Source organism: Rhamphochromis longiceps, linkage group LG3 (genome assembly GCF_057381845.1).
Source record: "Rhamphochromis longiceps isolate RC_006_pf linkage group LG3, R_longiceps_female_GT1.1, whole genome shotgun sequence".
Classification (NCBI taxonomy): domain Eukaryota; kingdom Metazoa; phylum Chordata; class Actinopteri; order Cichliformes; family Cichlidae; genus Rhamphochromis; species Rhamphochromis longiceps.
This window is the reverse complement of record NC_140559.1, coordinates 6,820,747-6,839,678: the sequence shown is the minus strand read 5'-3', so window position 1 is coordinate 6,839,678 and position 18,932 is coordinate 6,820,747. Positions and strand designations below refer to the sequence as shown.

At 41.7% G+C, this 18,932-nt stretch overlaps 1 protein-coding gene across 1 annotated transcript; it reads right to left on the bottom strand.

The window, feature by feature from the left end:
- Positions 1–8,972: 8,972 nt before the first annotated feature.
- On the bottom strand, positions 8,973–18,932 carry LOC146672691 (uncharacterized). The gene is made up of 4 exons (XM_085400899.1): positions 18,817–18,932; positions 15,270–15,375; positions 11,810–12,338; positions 8,973–9,124 (listed from the first exon to the last, which is right to left on the bottom strand). The coding sequence occupies exons 2-4, from the start codon at positions 15,285–15,287 to the stop codon at positions 8,973–8,975; spliced, it is 699 nt and encodes a 232-aa protein (XP_085257025.1). The 5' UTR covers positions 15,288–15,375; positions 18,817–18,932.

The following is an 18,932-nucleotide window of genomic DNA, read 5'->3' as shown; positions in this document are numbered from 1 at the left end:
ATATTAAACAAATATGTAAGACTGCGTTCTTCCATTTGTGCAACATCTCTAAAATTAGAAATATCCTGTCTCAGAGTGACGCTGAAAAACTAGTTCATGCATTTATTACTTTCAGGCTGGACGACTGTAATTCATTATTATCAGGATGTCCTAAAAACTCCCTGAAAAGCCTTCAGTTAATCCAAAATGCTGCAGCAAGAGTCCTGACAGGGACTAGAAAGAGAGAGCATATTTCTCCTGTTTTGGCTTCCCTTCACTGGCTTCCTGTTAAATCCAGAATTCAAAATCCTGCTCCTCACATACAAGGTCTTAAATAATCAGGCCCCATCTTATCTTAATGACCTTGTAGTACCATATAACCCTATTAGAGCACTCCGCTCTCGCTCTGCAGGCCTACTTGTTGTTCCTAGAGTATTTAAAAGTAGAATGGGAGGGAGAGCCTTCAGTTTTCAGGCCCCTCTTCTGTGGAACCAGCTTCCAGTTTGGATTCGGGAGACAGACACTATCTCTACTTTCAAGATTAGGCTTCAAACTTTCCTTTTTGCTAAAGCATATAGTTAGGGCTGGACCAGTTGACCCTGCACCCTCCCTTAGTTATGCTGCAATAGACGTATGCTGCCCGGGATTCCCATGATGCATTGAGTTTTTCCTTTCCAGTCACCTTTCTCACTCACTATGTATTAACAAACCTCTCTGCATTGAATCATATCTGTTATTAACCTCTGTCTCTCTTCCACAGCATGTCTTTATCCTGTCTTCCTTCTCTCACCCCAACCAATCACAGCAGATTGCCCCGCCCCTCCCTGAGCCTGGTTCTGTCGGAGGTTTCTTCCTGTTAAAAGGGAGTTTTTCCTTCCCACTGTCGCCAAAGTGCTGCTCATAGGGGGTCATATGATTGTTGGGTTTTTCTCTGCATCGCCTTGAGGCGACTTTTGTTGTGATTTGGCGCTATATAAATAAAATTGAATTGAATTGAATAATTTCTCCTGCCTTAAGAAAAATCCCTTCACATGGCACAGAAGAGGCTGGAGTGCAGAGAAACTGGTAAAGATGCAGTTATACAGTCTACCTGGGCCCCACAAACTATCAGCTAAAGAGAATAAATACAGTAAATTGCTGCACATTTTGTAGACTAACATTTTAAGATTATTTTAAAAATAAAATATATCTTTTTATAACATTAAATGTTACGAGTCAAATGGAAGTCTTTCTAAAGATATTTAATGATATTTATATTATGAAAAACAGATTTTTGACATTTTAAGTTTTTCCCGTTTCCAAATAAAATAAACACGCACAAAACAAAAGCAAACAGCCAGAACACAAAGCTGGAAAACCCACCCGATTGACCAAAATCTACTCAAAATACTCCCACACAACAGAACCTCCTCTATTCCTCGCTGGCTCCAAATCTCTCAGTAGAAATATCAGTGGTTTGCTATCTGTCACCATCAAAACCCCGCGAATGATTCACCTGCTTATAAACCATTGAATCAGATACCGAAGCAGTCACGCTCTAAATGAAGCACTGATCACGTGACTCTGGCCAAACGAATCAAGGTTCGACACAGTGCTTCTGAAGCAGTGTGTTCATTTTTTTGACACACGCACCGGAGCTTCAGCTTCAAGCGAGCCATCACTACTCTACCAGATTAAAGAGAGAGGAGAGGTGAGCTGTGTTACCAGATCCATGGTCTGTTGAGTTTTGTTGATACAGTTGATTTGGGGGAAGTTTCACATTAAATTAAGTTCACTGTAAATAAATTGCTCACCTTTGGAAACCTGAAATGTCTGCGTAGTCTGCTTCCCTACCACCTTCCTTGACATTTGAGTCTGACTATCTCACATACTGGTTAGTGTAAATGGGACATAGAAACCTTTACATTTAATCCCTTCACCTGATATCTAGTGTCAAAGAATATCAAAGCTGTAAAAGCTGTGTACAGCTATTAAAACAAGCTCGGCTTTACAAAAGACATGCCCTTGGATAAAAGAGTCTATCTTAAACTTAAGGAGAATATGCTGCAAAACGGGACGACTATGGAAGAAAACCAAACTCCTTAAATGACAAATGAAAACTGTTAGATCAAATATTTTTCTAGACTCATATCAAAAAACAAGAGAAATCCCAAGTTTCTTTTTGACAAAATTAGTGATATTGTCTCCCCAGATGTGGTACCTTTAGATGTACACTCTAAAGTAGATAGTAGTAAACTCCTCCGATTTTTTGTTGACATGATTAAAGAAATCAATGCTGAAATCTCCCCAAAGCTTTCTTGTTCTCCGAGTCAGGCACTCCCTTTGTACTCCTGGTCAACGTTTACAACTGCAAAATATATATTGAAATAGCAGCCCTGGTGGACAAAATGAAGCCACCTACAAGCCCCTAAGACATTGTCCCCACTAAGCTCTTCATCAGTGCTTTTGACACCATTGGTCCTTGGGTTGGGAACCTTTTTAATGTTTCTCTTCAGACTGGGGTGTTCCCCAGCTTTTTAAACATGCCATTGTGGAACCAAGGCTCAAAAAACCCACCCTGGATCCAACACTACTTTAAAATTTAATCTCCAAACTCCCATTTATGTCAAAACTCCTTGAGAAGGCAGTAGCTGTCCACCTCACAGCATACTTGGAGAACTATAACTTCAATGAGCGTTTTCAGTCTGGGTTCCGTAAATTGCATTCCACTGAGACAGCACTACTGAAAGTTACTAATGATATTATGTCAGCAAACTCCGGAGAATACACAGTCCTAGTCTTGTTAGACCTTACCTCAGCCTTTGATACAGTCAACCATACCATCCTGATAAACAGACTGAGAGACCTGGTTGGGATGTCTGCTCTGTTCACTGGTTTTCTTTTGATATATCTGAAAGGAGTTTTAGTGTGTCTGCAAACCAGATCACGTCGGAATCTACAGAGTTGTTGTGTGGAGTTCCTCAGGGCTCTGTGCTGGGACCTATTCTGTTTTTAATATACAAGTTTCCTTTAAGCCAGATAATACAGCAGTTTCCTGAAGTATCTTATCATTTCTTTGCTGACAATATTCAGCTATATTATTCTTTTAAGCCTGCTGAAGCTCATAAGCTCTCCAATCTGATTGACTGTTTAACCAACATTAAACAAGGGTTGAACAATAATTGCTTACAGATAAACCCGGCAGAAACTTTGATTATTGCACCAGACAGTGCCTGATATTAAACGGCGACTGGGTGACTGAGGTTCCTCACAGAAACATAACCTTAGAAACCTGGGTGTTATTTTCGATGAAGCTTTTTCTTTGGAGGGACATTTAAATCAGACAGTAAGAACCTGCTTTTTTCACTTGAGGAACATTTCTAAACTTAGATCCATCGTGTCAACAAGTGAACTCGAGATGATAATACATGCTTTTGTCTCTACAAGACTTGACTACTGCAACAGCCTGTTTACTTGTCTAAACAAGAAAGGGCTAGCTCGTCTACAGGTTGTTCAAAACTGACAGCAAGGCTACTGACCTGCTCGAACAAGGGAGCTCATATGACCCCTGTTTTAAAGTCGGTGCACTGGCTACCAATCAGATTTAGGTTCCATTTTAAAATTCTAGCTTTAACTTTTACATTTTACATTACAGGAACTTTTCTCTTTGTGTCCACTATCAACACTGTGACTCCTCAGAGTGTAAACTTTACTTCAGCAAAACCAAAAACTGAGTTATAGAAGTCGTCACACCAAATGTCTTATGATAACAAGAAAAAAGATGTTTTCAGTACACGGCCTGAATTTCTTCCTCAATTTCTTCTTCTTTCGTCAGCTTATGTTGAGATTATTTCAGTTTGTAGATGATCAGATTACATAATTGTAATTTACATAATTAAACTAAGGGTTAAGATGGCTCCAGTGTGTGTGCTTGCTGTTTACCTCTGTCAATTTTCTTACTGTTTGTTCTGTTTCTGATGATTCTTGTCACTGAAATCAACTCAAAACTGGGGAACACCAAAAACCTTTGGATCTTCAGTTTTTTGCCATCAGCTTTCAGAGCTCTAATCAGAAGAAACAAACAGGGTATCCTCTGCTCCTGGCTGATGTTCCTTAAATACTTGCTACATAAAGTGCCACCACCTGCTCGGACACACCGCCACAGACACCGGGGTAAACGTGCCGGTCAGCTGGTGAAGTTTAAAGCTTGACTTATCTTTTCTTCAGCGGCCGCTCAAGCTGGTTATGGTCCGTTCCGCCACATCCCAAGGCGTCTCCTGGATCCTGTTATCTCCTGTCTGGTTACTGTTGTGGGCTTAGGTGTCCAGAACCCTGCTCACCACTGTTTTTTGCATCGTGGGAGTCATGGAATAAACTTTTTGAATTTGCTCCCATTAACTTGGGCTTCACCGACAACTTCTACCCAGGCTCCAGCTCCAATGAAGATGACTCTAACAAATGCGTGGTCCTTAGCAAACAAAGCTTCATTATAAATTATTTTTTCCTCCAATGGATTGGATCTCCTTTTTGTGACTGAGACACAGATGAGAGTTGGTGAGTCTAGCATTATTTCTGGACTGTTACCCTCTGACGGCTCATTTCTTAATGCTCCAAGGATATCAGGTAGAGGAGAAGGAATATTGACTGTGTTGAAAAATAACTTTCACTGCAAACAACTCCATGTACCTGTTTAAACAAGTGACAATATTCACTAAATAAGCACTAATAATATATTAATTTTGTAACACACTGAAAACAGTTCATCTAACTGTGACTGTAAACATGTTTCCATTTGTCACTTCAGTTTTTACTCTGAAACACAGGAAATGACATCATGGCTCAAATCTTTGTCATTAAAATCTTTCTTTATTTAACATTTGAATTTTTTATTTAACATTTCCAAGATTCAATAACATAAAGAACCCGAACAAGAAAACATTTATGTGCATCAAAATACATTAAAACAAAAACTTTATAATAGGAAACAGAGTTTTCAACCAACTGATGAAAAGAAAGCTAACCACTTGACATGAACACTACAGTAGGACAGTTTTGAAAGCTTAAAATGGAACTAGGGGAAGAGTTTGATTCACAGCTGCCTCATCAGATTTTTACAGGAGATTCTATCTGAACTCTGTGGAGCCTGATCTCAAGCTTTTTGAGTCTGACACAGAAACCAGAGGATCTCTCTGTGTCTTCAGATTGACTGTGATCCAGTGATGGGAGTGATTTCAGCCCTGAGTGATCGCGCTGATGTTTGCACAGAGCAGACAATGAGGTGAATGTTTGGGCACATTGGTAACAGTGAAACAGTTTATTAGTAACGTGGGATCGTTTGTGTTCAGAGTATGAACTGAGATTCCTGAAGCTCTTGTCACACTGGTCACAGCTGTAGTTTCCTTCCATGTGTGTACGTTCATGAATGTTACAATTACCTGACTGTGAGAAGCTTCTCTCACAGTGTCTGCACTTGTGTGGTTTCTCTCCTCTGTGGACTCGTTTGTGTGTTTTAAGCTTCCATGCAGTGGTGAAGGATGACCCACACTGATCACAGAGGTGCTTTTTAACCCCACTGTGAATCAGTTCATGTTGTTTTAACTCACTTGATGTGGTGAAGCTTCTCCCACATTCTTTGCAGTATTTCAGTTTGTCTCCAGTGTGTCTACGTTGATGTACTTTTAGGGTCTTTTGCCGACTGAAAGTTTTTCCACAGAGGTCACAATGAAAGTCTTTCCCACCACCACAGTGATGACAGGGTTGAGAACTGGATCCATCTGTGTCGCTCTGCTTCTAAACAAAGACACAAAGACAGTGTAAGTCAGTCCTTCAACATTTGTATCCTGAACGTCGCCTGAAATAAAGAGCATCTCTGCAGACGTCCAACTACATTTGACTGTTTCAGTTAACACACTCAGTTTACTGGGCTGCAATAACTACAATACTACCACCATAATACTACAGTAATACTAAAATCATAACTGAAAGGAAAATCTAAATAATCACTCAGAGCTGCTTTTCCATGCAGTAGAATTGCTAACATGCTAACACAATTTAATGAGCAGAGTTGTTCCAAACATCCATCCATCCATTCGCTTCCGCTTATCCTTTTCAGGGTCGCGGGGGCGCTGGAGCCTATCCCAGCTGTCATAGGGCGAGAGGCAGGGTACACCCTGGACAGGTCGCCAGCCTGTCGCAGGGCTAACACATAGGGACAGACAACCATTCACACTCACATTCACACCTAGTGGCAATTTGAATTATCCAATTAACCTATCCCCACAAGCTACATGACTTTGGACGGTGGGAGGAAGCCGGAGTACCCGGAGGGAACCCACGCAAACACGGGGAGAACATGCAAACTCCACACAGAAAGACCCCGGCCTGATGTTGGAATTGAACTCAGGACCTTCTTGCTGTGCGGCAACAGTGCTAACCACCGTGCCACCGTTGTTCCAAACAGTCAGGCTAAAATGACAAGATAACAATATAAATACATACCTCACAGTAGCTGCACTTGTAGAGTCTCTTTCTGGTGTGGACCTGTTGCTGTCGTCTCAGGTGACGTGGAGATTTAAAAGTCTTCTCACACAGGTCACATTGATAAGGTCTCTCCTCAGTGTGGGTAAACATGTGTTGTTGTAAGTGTGTGTGAGTTATAAACTCTTTGCCACACTGTTCACAGCAGTACACATCATGTCTTGTGTGAATGCGTAGGTGTGTATTTCGTCTCCCTCTCTGGCTGAAAGTTTTTCCACAGATGTCACAGCTGTATGCCTTAATTCCAGAGTGGGTAACTAGATGTCTCTGTAAGCTGCTACTGTGAGTAAAAGCTCTGCCACACTGATGTCACAGCTGTATGCCTTAATTCCAGAGTGGGTAACTAGATGCCTCTGTAAGTGGCTACTTTGAGTAAAAGCTCTGCCACACTGATCACAGCTGTACGCTTTAACTCCACTGTGGATGAGTTGGTGTTTTTTTAGGGAACCCTTGAAGGAAAAAGACTTTCCACACAAGTCACAGCTGAACGGTCTCTCTCCAGTGTGGATGACCTGATGCTGTTTTAGTTCAGCCTTCCCAGTAAAACCCTTCCCACACTCGTCACAGCTGTATGGCTTAATTCCAGAGTGGGTAACTAGATGACTCTGTAAGCTGCTACTGTGAGTAAAAGCTCTGCCACACTGATCATAGCTGTATGGCTTAATTCCAGAGTGGGTATTTAGATGACTCTGTAAGTTGCTACTGTGAGTAAAAGCTGAATTGAATCATTTTTGTTTAGATGCAAGAAGAATCGTATAGAAATGAAAAAGTAGAAATAGAAATCCAGAGCAAAGATATCCTCTAATTCAGCGTAGCACATGTGCAGCTGCTGCGATTCACGTAAGCATTCGGCTCGTCGCTGTTGCAGATTTTTCTCTCGCTGTTCTGGCTCACAGCGCTGCAAACACAAAAATAAATATCCCCAAAGGTGTGAAAGGGAGCTAATTAGTAAGAGTATTGTTACTCTCCGCAGGAGTAGTCCAGCAGTAGAAATCAGTCCAATAACAAGGTGTGTAACATCTAGCAGGGTGACAGAAAAACCCAGGGTAACTTCTAAGGACCTCAATGTCTCTCTCACATTGTGTTTTTTAAACATGTTTCCATTTGTGTTACGTTCCCCTGGGGGGTGGGGGGTGGGGGTCTAGGCGGGGAGGGGGAAGTAACAAAAGTGACCGGGTCAGAAAAAGGAGTCAAGGAGGCAAAACAGTTAAATAAAACAGTTTTATTGATGTAATTAAACTAAAAAAGACGGACAAGCCGCTATCACCATAAGAGTAACACAAACAAAACTCAGGCGTTGGTCAGTAATGCAAAATGTCAAAAGGAAAACGCAGCTCACTAGCTGAAAACCACAAAACACAGCTCACCAGCTGGAAACACCGCAAAAACACTCAGCTCACTGGCTGTACCCACACAAATGGCACTCTGGCCCAGAGCTCACCCTGCTCTGGGCTTAAATACCTTTAATTGCTGATGGGAGTCAGCTGTACAGGAGGGAAAGGTGGCACCTCGGGCAGGAGGTAGTGGGACACTCCCACACAGGCATCCTCAGGAGAGAGAGAGGCCCTGCTAGGGCCGTAACACCCCCTCACATAAATGCAAACCCATGGTTTGTCAAATTTACGATAACACAAAGTGAGTCCATAGCCGTTTCATGAAGAAATTGCAGGCTTTCCACCTACCAAACCCCATAGCACCGGTTAGGCATTGCCTGCGGAAACTGCCAATCCCATCTCAGTGGGTTCACAACATTCCCAGAGAGTGGCCCCAAACCCTCGAAACAGTGTCCCATGGGATAGCCAGGGCTTCGAACTATCACGTGTGGAGAACCCAGCAGGCAGCTAGCAGGCTTCGCTGAAACACAGACATACTTGTTAGCAAGGGGTGCAGATCTGAAGGGTGGTTTTGAACATGAACCGGAGAAAGGATCAACCAGCGGCAGCTCAGGGTTAGTTGGCCTCGTACACTGATTACGGGGTGCTACCAAGCAATTATGCTCCAGGTTTAGCCTTTCCGTAGGCCTGGCAAGCTTGTCAGTTTGAGAGCCACGACTGACTTTTCTCAAAACAGGCCCCTTTTGTGTTGAGTGGGCTTTCTGTTTGAGTGCCAGTTTGACACAATTGGCAACCACATGGCCAGGCTTGTGACAGAAAAAACACAGTTTGGGCCTAGGTCTTAACACCATAACTGCATTTTCCTTCTTGGCTGGCCCACTTTTACCTGTCCAGGCTGCGCTATAGTGCAGAGGGATATCCTGTTCTACCGCACTTGCTGTATGAGTCAGCTTAAACTCATCTGCCAGGGTGGCAGCTTGCTGTAGAGTTGTAACCCTCTGTTCACTTAAATAAAGGGCCACAGACTTAGGAACAGAGTTTTTAAAATCCTCCACCAGCATAAGCTCACGTATGGACCCCACATCATTAACCTGGCTTGCCGCACACCACCTATCAAAGAGCCTCGCCTTCTCCCTGGCGAAGTCAAGACTGTCCCTGCGCCAACTCCAACCCTCGAAAATGCTGCCTATAGGCCTCAGGTACCAGTTCATAGGCTTGGAGGATGGCACTTTTGATCTTTCCATAAACCAGGCCGTCCTGCCTAGACAGACCAGAACACGCTTCTTGAGCCTTACCTGTCAACCGACACAGCAACATCACCCCCCACACATCTTGAGGCCACTGCAGTGCAGTTGCCAGGCGTTCGAACACACTGAAAAAGCTGTGAACACTGGATTCAGAGAAGTCTGGAACCAGGTGAATGTTATTGCTCACAAACGAGCCTCTAGACACCTGTACACTAGCAGCTGTGTCAACCATTTTGGGGATGGTGAAGAGTTAACAAAACACAACCTAATTAAGACAGTTAACAGACCACTACACAACTTACTTTAGCTGACCAACGTACCTCCCGCCACACACACGTTAACAAAACAACTTACCCAGTTCCAAAACCTTGCCCTGTCTATCTTCCGGAGCGTGCTGGGCTCGAGGCAACTTTAAAGGCAGAACTTCAGCGACCGGAGCCCTGAATTGCTTACCCCCGACAGAGAATTAATCCCCACCCAGGATTACTCCAAAAACAACAAAGGCAAAATAACAAAAGAGTGCCCGAAGGAGGAACTTAAAAAGCTCAGCTGGGCACTCACCTACCTTAACTGGGAAGTTATTAATCTCTAAAAGGTGCCAAAGCGAGATAATCAAAAAGAAAACCAAATCCAACACAGAACTCCCTTTTCAAAGATCCCGGACGAGCCCCCACTTGTTACGTTCCCCTGGGGGGGAACGTCACTTTGGGTTAGCTGGGATAAGTGATGGATGGAGGGAATTTTACTTCAGCCACAGAAATCCTAAACAGGAAGGAGGAGCAGAGTTACAGTGGATCACTATCCAGCAGGGAAACAAGGTTTATTTCAATTTCTTGGCCATGAGTGAGATTTACTGAGTGGGCAAATTAGGGAGACGACACCATCAGATCCCGAGCCCTCCATGTGTTAATCAAGAGACGGCTGCTGTGCTACATCCATAAATAATGAATAAATTAGGAGCTAAAGCTGAAAGGACAGTTTATTTGTACCATCTTCACGTGAACACATTCAAGAACATCACAGATGAAGAAACATTAAAAACTTCCACACTACATAAAGCAAGAAAAATAGTTTTTCTTTCAGGTGGTTTCAGAAAAACAGAAACATCAAACATCTCCAAGACTCTCTTTGAAAGAACTAAAATCCTTTGTTCTCATGGTCCAATCATGAGTGAACTCCCCGATGAAGCCTTGTGTGCTAAAACATGTCAGAGTTTTAAAGGTTAAACATGAGTTTCCAAAACGTTTTGCTGGAGAACAATGAACTATTTGACTGAGTTTCAATCATTTACAGACGAGCAAAACCAGGACAGAGAAAAAAGGACAAAATTGACCCAGTAAAACAACAGAAAAGAAGATCCCATGTAGATCTGTATTATGTAGAAGTTCAGCCCAGCAACCAGTTCAGTTCAACACAAGTTTAAATGATTCTATCTGAACTCTGTGGAGCCTGATCTCAAGCTTTTTGAGTCTGACCAGAGGATCTTTCTGTGTCTTCAGATTCACTGTGATCCAGTGATGGGAGTGATTTCAGCCCTGAGTGATCACGCTGATGTTTGCACAGAGCAGACAATGAGGTGAATGTTTGGGCACATTGGTAACAGTGAAACAGTTTATTAGTAACGTGGGATCGTTTGTGTGCAGAGTATGAACTGAGATTCCTGAAGCTCTTGTCACACTGGTCACAGCTGTAGTTTCCTTCCATGTGTGCACGTTCATGCCTGTTACGATTACCTGAATGTGAGAAGCTTCTCTCACAGTGTCTGCACTTGTGTGGTTTCTCTCCTGTGTGGACTCGTTTGTGTGATTTAAGCTGACTTGCACTGGTGAAGGATGACCCACACTGATCACAGAGGTGCTTTTTAACCCCACTGTGAATCAGTTCATGTTTTTTTAACTCACTTGATGTGGTGAAGCTTCTCCCACATTCTTTGCAGTATTTCAGTTTGTCTCCAGTGTGTCTACGTTGATGTCTTTTTAGGGTCTTTTGCCAACTGAAAGTTTTGCCACAGAGGTCACAATGAAAGTCTTTCCCACCACCACAGTGATGACAGGGTTGAGAACTGGATCCATCTGTGTCGCTCTGCTTCTAAACAAAGACACAAAGACAGTGTAAGTCAGTCCTTCAACATTTGTATCCTGAACGTCGCCTGAAATAAAGAGCATCTCTGCAGACGTCCAACTACATTTGACTGTTTCAGTTAACACACTCAGTTTACTGGGCTGCAATAACTACAATACTACCACCATAATACTACAGTAATACTAAAATCATAACTGAAAGGAAAATCTGAATAATCACTCAGAGCTGCTTTTCCATGCAGTAGAATTGCTAACATGCTAACACAGTTTAATGAGCAGAGTTGTTCCAAACAGTCAGGCTAAAATGACAAGATAACAATATAAATACATACCTCACAGTAGCTGCACTTGTAGAGTCTCTTTCTGGTGTGGATCTGTTGGTGTCGTCTCAGGTGATGTGGAGATTTAAAAGTCTTCTCACACAGGTCACATTGATAAGGTCTCTCCTCAGTGTGGGTAAATATGTGTTGTTGTAACTGTGCGTCTGTTGTAAAGTATTTGCCACACTGTTCACAGCAGTACACATCATGTCTGGTGTGAATGCGTAGGTGTATATTTCGGCTCCCTCTCTGGCTGAAAGTTTTTCCACAGATGTCACAGCTGTATGCCTTAATTCCAGAGTGGGTAACTAGATGACTCTGTAAGCTGCTACTGTGAGTAAAAGCTCTGCCACACTGATCACAGCTGTACGCTTTAACTCCACTGTGGATGAGCTGGTGTTGTTTTAGGGAATCCTTCAAGGAAAAAGACTTTCCACACAAGTCACAGCTGAACGGTCTCTCTCCAGTGTGGATGACCTGATGCTGTTTTAGTTTAGCCTTCAGAGTAAAACCCTTCCCACACTCGTCACAGCTGTATGGCTTAATTCCAGAGTGGGTAACTAGATGACTCTGTAAGTGGCTACTGTGAGTAAAAGCTCTGCCACACTGATCACAGCTGTACGCTTTAACTCCACTGTGGATGAGTTGGTGTTGTTTTAGGGAATCCTTCAAGGAAAAAGACTTTTCACACAAGTCACAGCTGAACGTTCTCTCTCCAGTGTGGATGACCTGATGCCGTTTTAGTTTAGCCCTCACAGTAAAACCCTTCCCACACTCGTCACAGGTGTGTTTTTTCTCTCCCTTTCTTCTGTGAGGTTTGTCGGCCTCCTGAGAGCGCTGACTTCTGGCTCCATGTTGGTCCTGCAGTGACAGAGATACAAACAGAGGCAGTGAGTGAAATGCAGTCGTGGAACAAACTCAACCTTCAAACTCCATTAACACTAGTTTTAAACCTGAAGGTGGAGCGTGGCACCTTAAAGGTCTCTTATCCCCACCTGCTGGTAGTTCTAACACATTACATCCAACCTGGTGTTAAAGATAATTCATGACTGTTAAAACACTAAAATCATGCCCATCACTCCTGATTGTACACACACACACACACACACACACACACACACACACACACACACACACACACACACACACATTATTTTATAATTTAGATTATTTTGTTGTTTCCTATTACATATTTCTATAATTTGTATAGATCTATACATAATTATTCAGTGATAATAAATCCTATCTTTGTTTATTCTAAAGGAACCCCGTTAGCTTCCACAACAGATGTTGCTCGTCTTCCATCAAATACTCACATAAAATATTACACAATAAAGTGGATTCAAGATATCCACATAATTTCACTCTTACATCCACAGTGAGGTTTCACAATTGTTCAAATATAAGCAATCAATAATAATAATAATAATATCAATAACATTGAGGCACATTACACAAATTTCAAAAACAAATCATGTCTTACAATATTTACAACAACTAAAAGCTCTGTAAATCGGCTTTTAAGTGTTCATTGAAGTTTTGAATAATTCTCTAATTTTTTAAGGCAACTTATTCCACTTAAAAGTTGCTCTAAATGTAACAGTTTTACAAAACGTTACTTTTAACTCGAGCATTTACTAAATTGCAGCTTGTTGAAAACTGTGTAATATGATGATGTATTTCATCTGGATACTGCAGCTGAGTAGAATAAATGTGGTGTGTTTAACAGAATTGCTTTCTTTAGAACTACAAGTAATCCATAGAATATTTTAGCCTGTACAGGAAGCCAAGAAAGTTTATTATGCATTTGATCAATATTAGTATAGTATGAACATCTTCACACTAATCTGGACGCCTTATTCTGGACTAACTGAAGTCTGTTAAGAGCTGTCTTATTAGCTGCTGACCAAATGATTGAACAATACTCCAGATGAGACATTACTAGTGCATTAATGACATCTTTCATAATGAAGAAGTGATACACAAAGAGCATTTCATAGCCATAGCTATGCCTTGTCGGCAGAGTTATGTGACATTAGTGATGTTTGTACTTTCAGCGTTAACTTGGTTTTAAAGCCTTTAAAATATACGCCGTTCAATAGTCGACCTTAATCTGACAGAGAATGTGATGATTTTGTGGATAATTAAAGTCAGTCATATATCCACAAACACAACAAGCTGAAAGTCAGTGATGCTGCTCGGTTTGCAGCCCTGAACATCACGGCACAAGCAGGATTCACTGCACTGTTAATGTTAGCTGTGTTATATTGCTGCCTCTGTTCGGTGGTGTCGAGCCAAACGCACTTTAACGTGTGTTTGAACGAGCTGACGGTTCACTCGTTAAGCTGAAAGAAAGATGCTTTAATCACAGCAGTCACACATGTGTCCACTGCACCATCTGGAACTCTTCTTGTTTACACTCGTAATAACACAAACACTAAATCCTGCTTCTCTGGTGCTGTTGTGTAGCAGTGTGTACACCTGAGACTGTCACCTGTCTGTCTGTCCTGCACTCTCTCTCTGTTTCTTTCTCTCTGGTTGTGGAATAAAAGTATGAACATGTGTTTATAAGTTACACTTGTGTCTGAATCCTGCAGCTTATCACACATTTGATTTCCATGTGTGACGACTGCAAGTGTCCAGAGTGAGGACAGACTGAGGGAGCCACTGCTGCACATCATCTGTGAGGCTTTGCAGCCCTGATGATCCACCAGGACAAACTCAGCAGTGTGTGAGGAAGAGGAGGAGGAAGAGCCAGCAGCAGCTGACAGATGGAGAGAATAGACAGACTGTTCCCTGTTTGTGAAGGACTGCTAGGAAAGTTTAACATAACTGTCTGTGCTGAATCAGTCTTATTAGGTAATGTTCAAATAATGTGATCATCCCAGTGTTTTCAGTGTGGGAGAAAGTACTCAGGGCCTTCAAGTTACACACTATGAAAGGCAGCAATAAGTTTAATGTTCAGAAACCTAAAGTCTGTATCAGCAGCAGAATGGAGCTAAAAATAAATGTTGGTTTCAGTTCTATGAAGCTTTGAGTATTTTGGATCAGTAGCTGCTGTGTTTGTTGCATCATATTGCTGTAACTGTTTATATGCTTTATATATTCTGAGCTAAGTTGATCTATAGTGTTACATCATATTCTATAAGGATGTTATGTGTTTGTAGACTTTCTGCCCAGTTTGACCCATTTAGCAGAAGTCAGCCTGTTTAAGGCTCTGATATCTATTCTGTGTGACTTAAAGCAGTTATGACATGGTCTGATTTTCTCACCCAATAAAGGAATATTTCATATATCATATATTTTTGGGGATTAAGTTCGTTTTCATGGCAAAGAAGGACGATGCAGTTCATCTGATCACTCCTCATAACATTCTGGAGTGCAGGCAAAATGCTATTATAAAAACTTAAGCAGCAACTTCTCCAGGTTCCAATATTTATGCAATTCTCAAACCTTTTGGCCACGACTGTATAACCTCTTCTGAAGTTTAGTGGCTATTATACATGGTTATGCTCAGGATGTGTCGGCCAGTTTCCACTGGAAACGCCTTTTGGTTAAACTGTCAGCGAGGAATTTGCATTTGCACTGTTACATTTTTATATAACTTTAATGCACATAAACAACAGCTGCTTGTTTCAGTGAAAATACATTGATGGGTTTTTAATAAAGTTGTGCAGCTGTAAAGTATTTTGTCTGGTGTCAATTCTATCGTCAGCTACATCGTTATGGCAAATGTTCAAATGTATATGGTGATAAATATCTTTGGTCATATGGTCCTGCTCTGTCTGTCACCTTCTGTGTTGAGCTCATTGTTTCCTCTGTAGTGGCTGAGCTGAGTCCAAGTAGCTGAAAATGTTCCTCTGCTGCTCCGTCAGACTCTCCTCCTCCTGCTGATCAGCTGGGACACAAAACAGATCTTTGTTAGGCTCCACACTGCACTGAAGAGTCAAAGTGTCTCATATGTTCATCTGACAAGTAAAAGAACACATTTTTGTTTCCCGAGGTGGGCAACTTGTTGGAAACAAACACAAAAGGTTTGAGCACTGATACCTGCCATTGCTGCCATTGAAAGATGCAACGCCAGCAATGTGGATTGTCAAGACTCAAACCAATCATCAAGCAAAGACAACAGGGATCATTTGTTTCTGTTTATTTAGCATTCACAGCATTTGTAGTTGCCTTCTGTGCAGGGGAAGTCCACGCACACTGTGTGGTACCGCCATCCGCAGAAGGTGCATTCAACCTCTGTAAGAGAAACGAGGTTGTCTGAGACTGAAATGATATTCACTAAAGAAGTGGTGATTTGTAAAACTTCAAGTGTATGATAAGGTGAAAACAAATACACAACTGCATGTCATGTAGTTGAAGGTTTTTTTTCCTTTGGAAGACCGGAAAACACTGAAAGTTATAAATTAGTCCTTTATTTATCCAGGTAAAAAAAAATCTCATTGAGATTAAAAATCTCATTTCCAAGAGAGACCTGGCGTCATGGCAACACAAGTCACATACCACACAGGTATATAACATTTAAAACAAACACAATATCCCAACATGTGTAACAAATGTATTGTGCTTGAAACAAATTCAGAATAGGTGATAAAGCAGCTGCACATGTGTGTCACGAGTAAATCTGGCTGTATAACAAACAGAAACAAGTGATCCTGCTGTCTTTGCTCAATGGTTGGTTTGAGTCTTGACAATCCACATTGCTGCCATCTTTCAATATGTTTGAATGCACCAGTGTAAGTGCAGCCACTCAGACTCAATGTGTTCATAGAAACAGGTGCAGATGTGTCACGAGTTCATCCAGCAGTAGCTATGGCACTTGGCCACAGGGGGCAGCAGTGCACTGACCTGCATTCGAGACTGCTCCAGCTGCTCTGTGACAGTCAGTAGATCTGCTACAAATTGCAGATCATATGCAAGTTTTGGAAATGACATTATAAATATTCCTAACTTAGCCACGGCAGCATTGTTGATGTATTACCTATATACTACAAATTATTCCACCTGCTGAAAAGTGGATCTAATGTGGGCGGACTCACACTTAGCAAATAAACCTGTGATGTGAGAATGTAATCAAACTGTTGATCAGAGGCAAAGTAATTTAAAGTTTATGATGCTATCGTCTAATGTTAGCTGACATGATGTTAGCTTGTAAACTTATGTTGTTGTCTGGGTCTCATGTCTGATCTGATGATAATAACTGTGACAACACAGAGATTAAATAAAGGATGTTGGCGGGACTTCTTATGTTAGAACTATAACTTCAGTTAAGGAGTGAGACGTAAGGTGACAAGGAGAATGAAGAGAATGAGAAAGAAGTAACTGGGAAGAGAAAATGAAAACACAAATTTGAAATGATCAAATTTGTGTTAACAGATGATGTGATTTTAAAAATTCAAGTAATTTAAAGTTTTTATCCTATTTGTTGTTGTTTTTTTTCATATTCTTCTATTTGCAAGAGGTTATTAATAAAACAGGTTCTCTTTCTGGTTTCTCTTTTTGGACGCACTCTCTACAGCTTATCACATCCAAAATGGCGGATGTCAAGTACAAAACCTCGACAGAAACAATCAGCAAGAATTTTAGCATCAGTCCAAAATAAAACTGTCCAACTACAGAGTTTTAAAATCCAACTAAATTATGAACAGAGATCTTTTACAAATAGGCTATTGATGAGATGACAGTGGTAACAAAAACGTACACATCCGCGCACACAGACAAAATGGCGGGAGAGCGTTTAACGGTCGATCTCATGAGTCCGTTACCGTGAACTATGGAGCGGCAGATTTGTGCTGGAACTGAGCTGCACACAGCTGATGTTAGCCAGGAAACATTACACACTGCTAACGTTACCTTCACACGGAGCTCCACACGGAGACGATCAGCGTCAGGCACAAACACCAAGTTCAGAAAAGAGGAACTTTGAGCAGGAAGGAAAGAGTCAGAGAGGCGTTTGAGGACACGTTTACAACCACGAACATCAGAATCTGTCTGTGCTGCATTCAAGTGCAAGTTGGAAACTCACTAATCTCTGTCATGTTGTCCAAAGATGATTTATTTCTGCTGGTTTTCTTGTTTGAAACACAAACATGTGTCAGCACTTTGTTGTTCTTCACCCTGCAGCATTTGAATATTTCAGGAGTAAACTCTCATAAATTCATGAAGTCATGACTGAAAGTGCAGACTGAGAGTGGATCACATGATGTTTGAGGTGTGTCATGTGACATGTTCAGTATTGTCACACATGTCTAGATTGTCCCTGATATCATAACTGCTCAAACACTGATGATTATATTTGAAGAATTATTCCTGATGGCAGCAAAGTTTGAATGGAGCTCTCTGTCTGTGCTGATTTGTCGCCCTCTGGAGGTCAAAGCACAAACTGCATGATGTCACTGTAACCACCACAGTGACAGGAAGTGTTTTTAAATGATGAAACATGTCAGTGATGCTGATAGTGTGTTCATCACAGACGTTCAGGCTTCATGTTGACATGAATCAAAGTTAATGTCATTATGGACCAAGGACAGTACTCTGGGTCTCCTGCAGAACAACTCGAGCTGTGATACCTGAATGAAGAGCCTCTGCTGCTTTAAAGAAGGAGGCTCGAGGAAGAGGTGAGGTGCAGACCAACCAGCTTTTATTCAGCAACTTTAACAGAAGGATCAGAAAAATAAAACTATACAGCACAGTGATGCTGACTGAAGCCACAGCATTAAACTAAACAAACATCGGATCATCTTTAACAACATCTAATAAATAATGACAACTATTTACTCCTGTATTTCCTACAATAAAGCCTGTTCAGATATTTGTTGCTGATGGAAATGTAAAAGGCTCCCAGGAACCAAAGGACAAAAACAGAGGCAACAGTCACAACTGCAAAGGATCCCCTAACACATAAACTGGTTCGAAGATATTTTCTAGCTCTGCAGAGGAGCTTGATTGCACAGACAGTAAAAAGTGGATTCAATAACAGCAGCGAGCGCTGAGTGATATAACGGTGCTGCGAGCAGCAGTGCAAAGGCTCACACAGAGACAGCAGCTACACTGTGTGTGGATGTGATCCACAGTCACAGCTGTGGGTTTCAGTCAGTGTGTCTCTAACTTCATGGTCACATTTCAAAGCTTATTGGAGCCAGAAGATGTTCAAGTAAAAGATTTATTGCTGTACTCGTCTACCAGGATAACAGGAGGTTCATAAAGCTGTGTAATACTTCAGCTTTACATCATGCAGTAGTAGTTGTGTCCCTTTGTGTTTATTAGTGTGTTCACACGTCTACTTTAACTTCACTCTGTAATGAAAGGATTCAAATCACTGATAAATACATACATGCTGACTCTGAGTCTCAGTGAAGGAGGAAAGGATGGATGAAGGCAGCCTAGTGTGGGTCATGTGTGTCCAGCAGTCATCCAGGGCCTGGATCCATCTGTAACAGGAAGACAAAG

What these genes read in the sequence shown, in the direction of transcription:
- LOC146672691 (XM_085400899.1), bottom strand. An exon ending in TGGCAGAGCTTTTACTCACA is followed by an intron (nt 9,125 to 11,809) that starts GTAGCAGCTTAC and finishes GTCGGTTGACAG; the next exon opens with GTAAGGCTCAAGAAGCGTGT.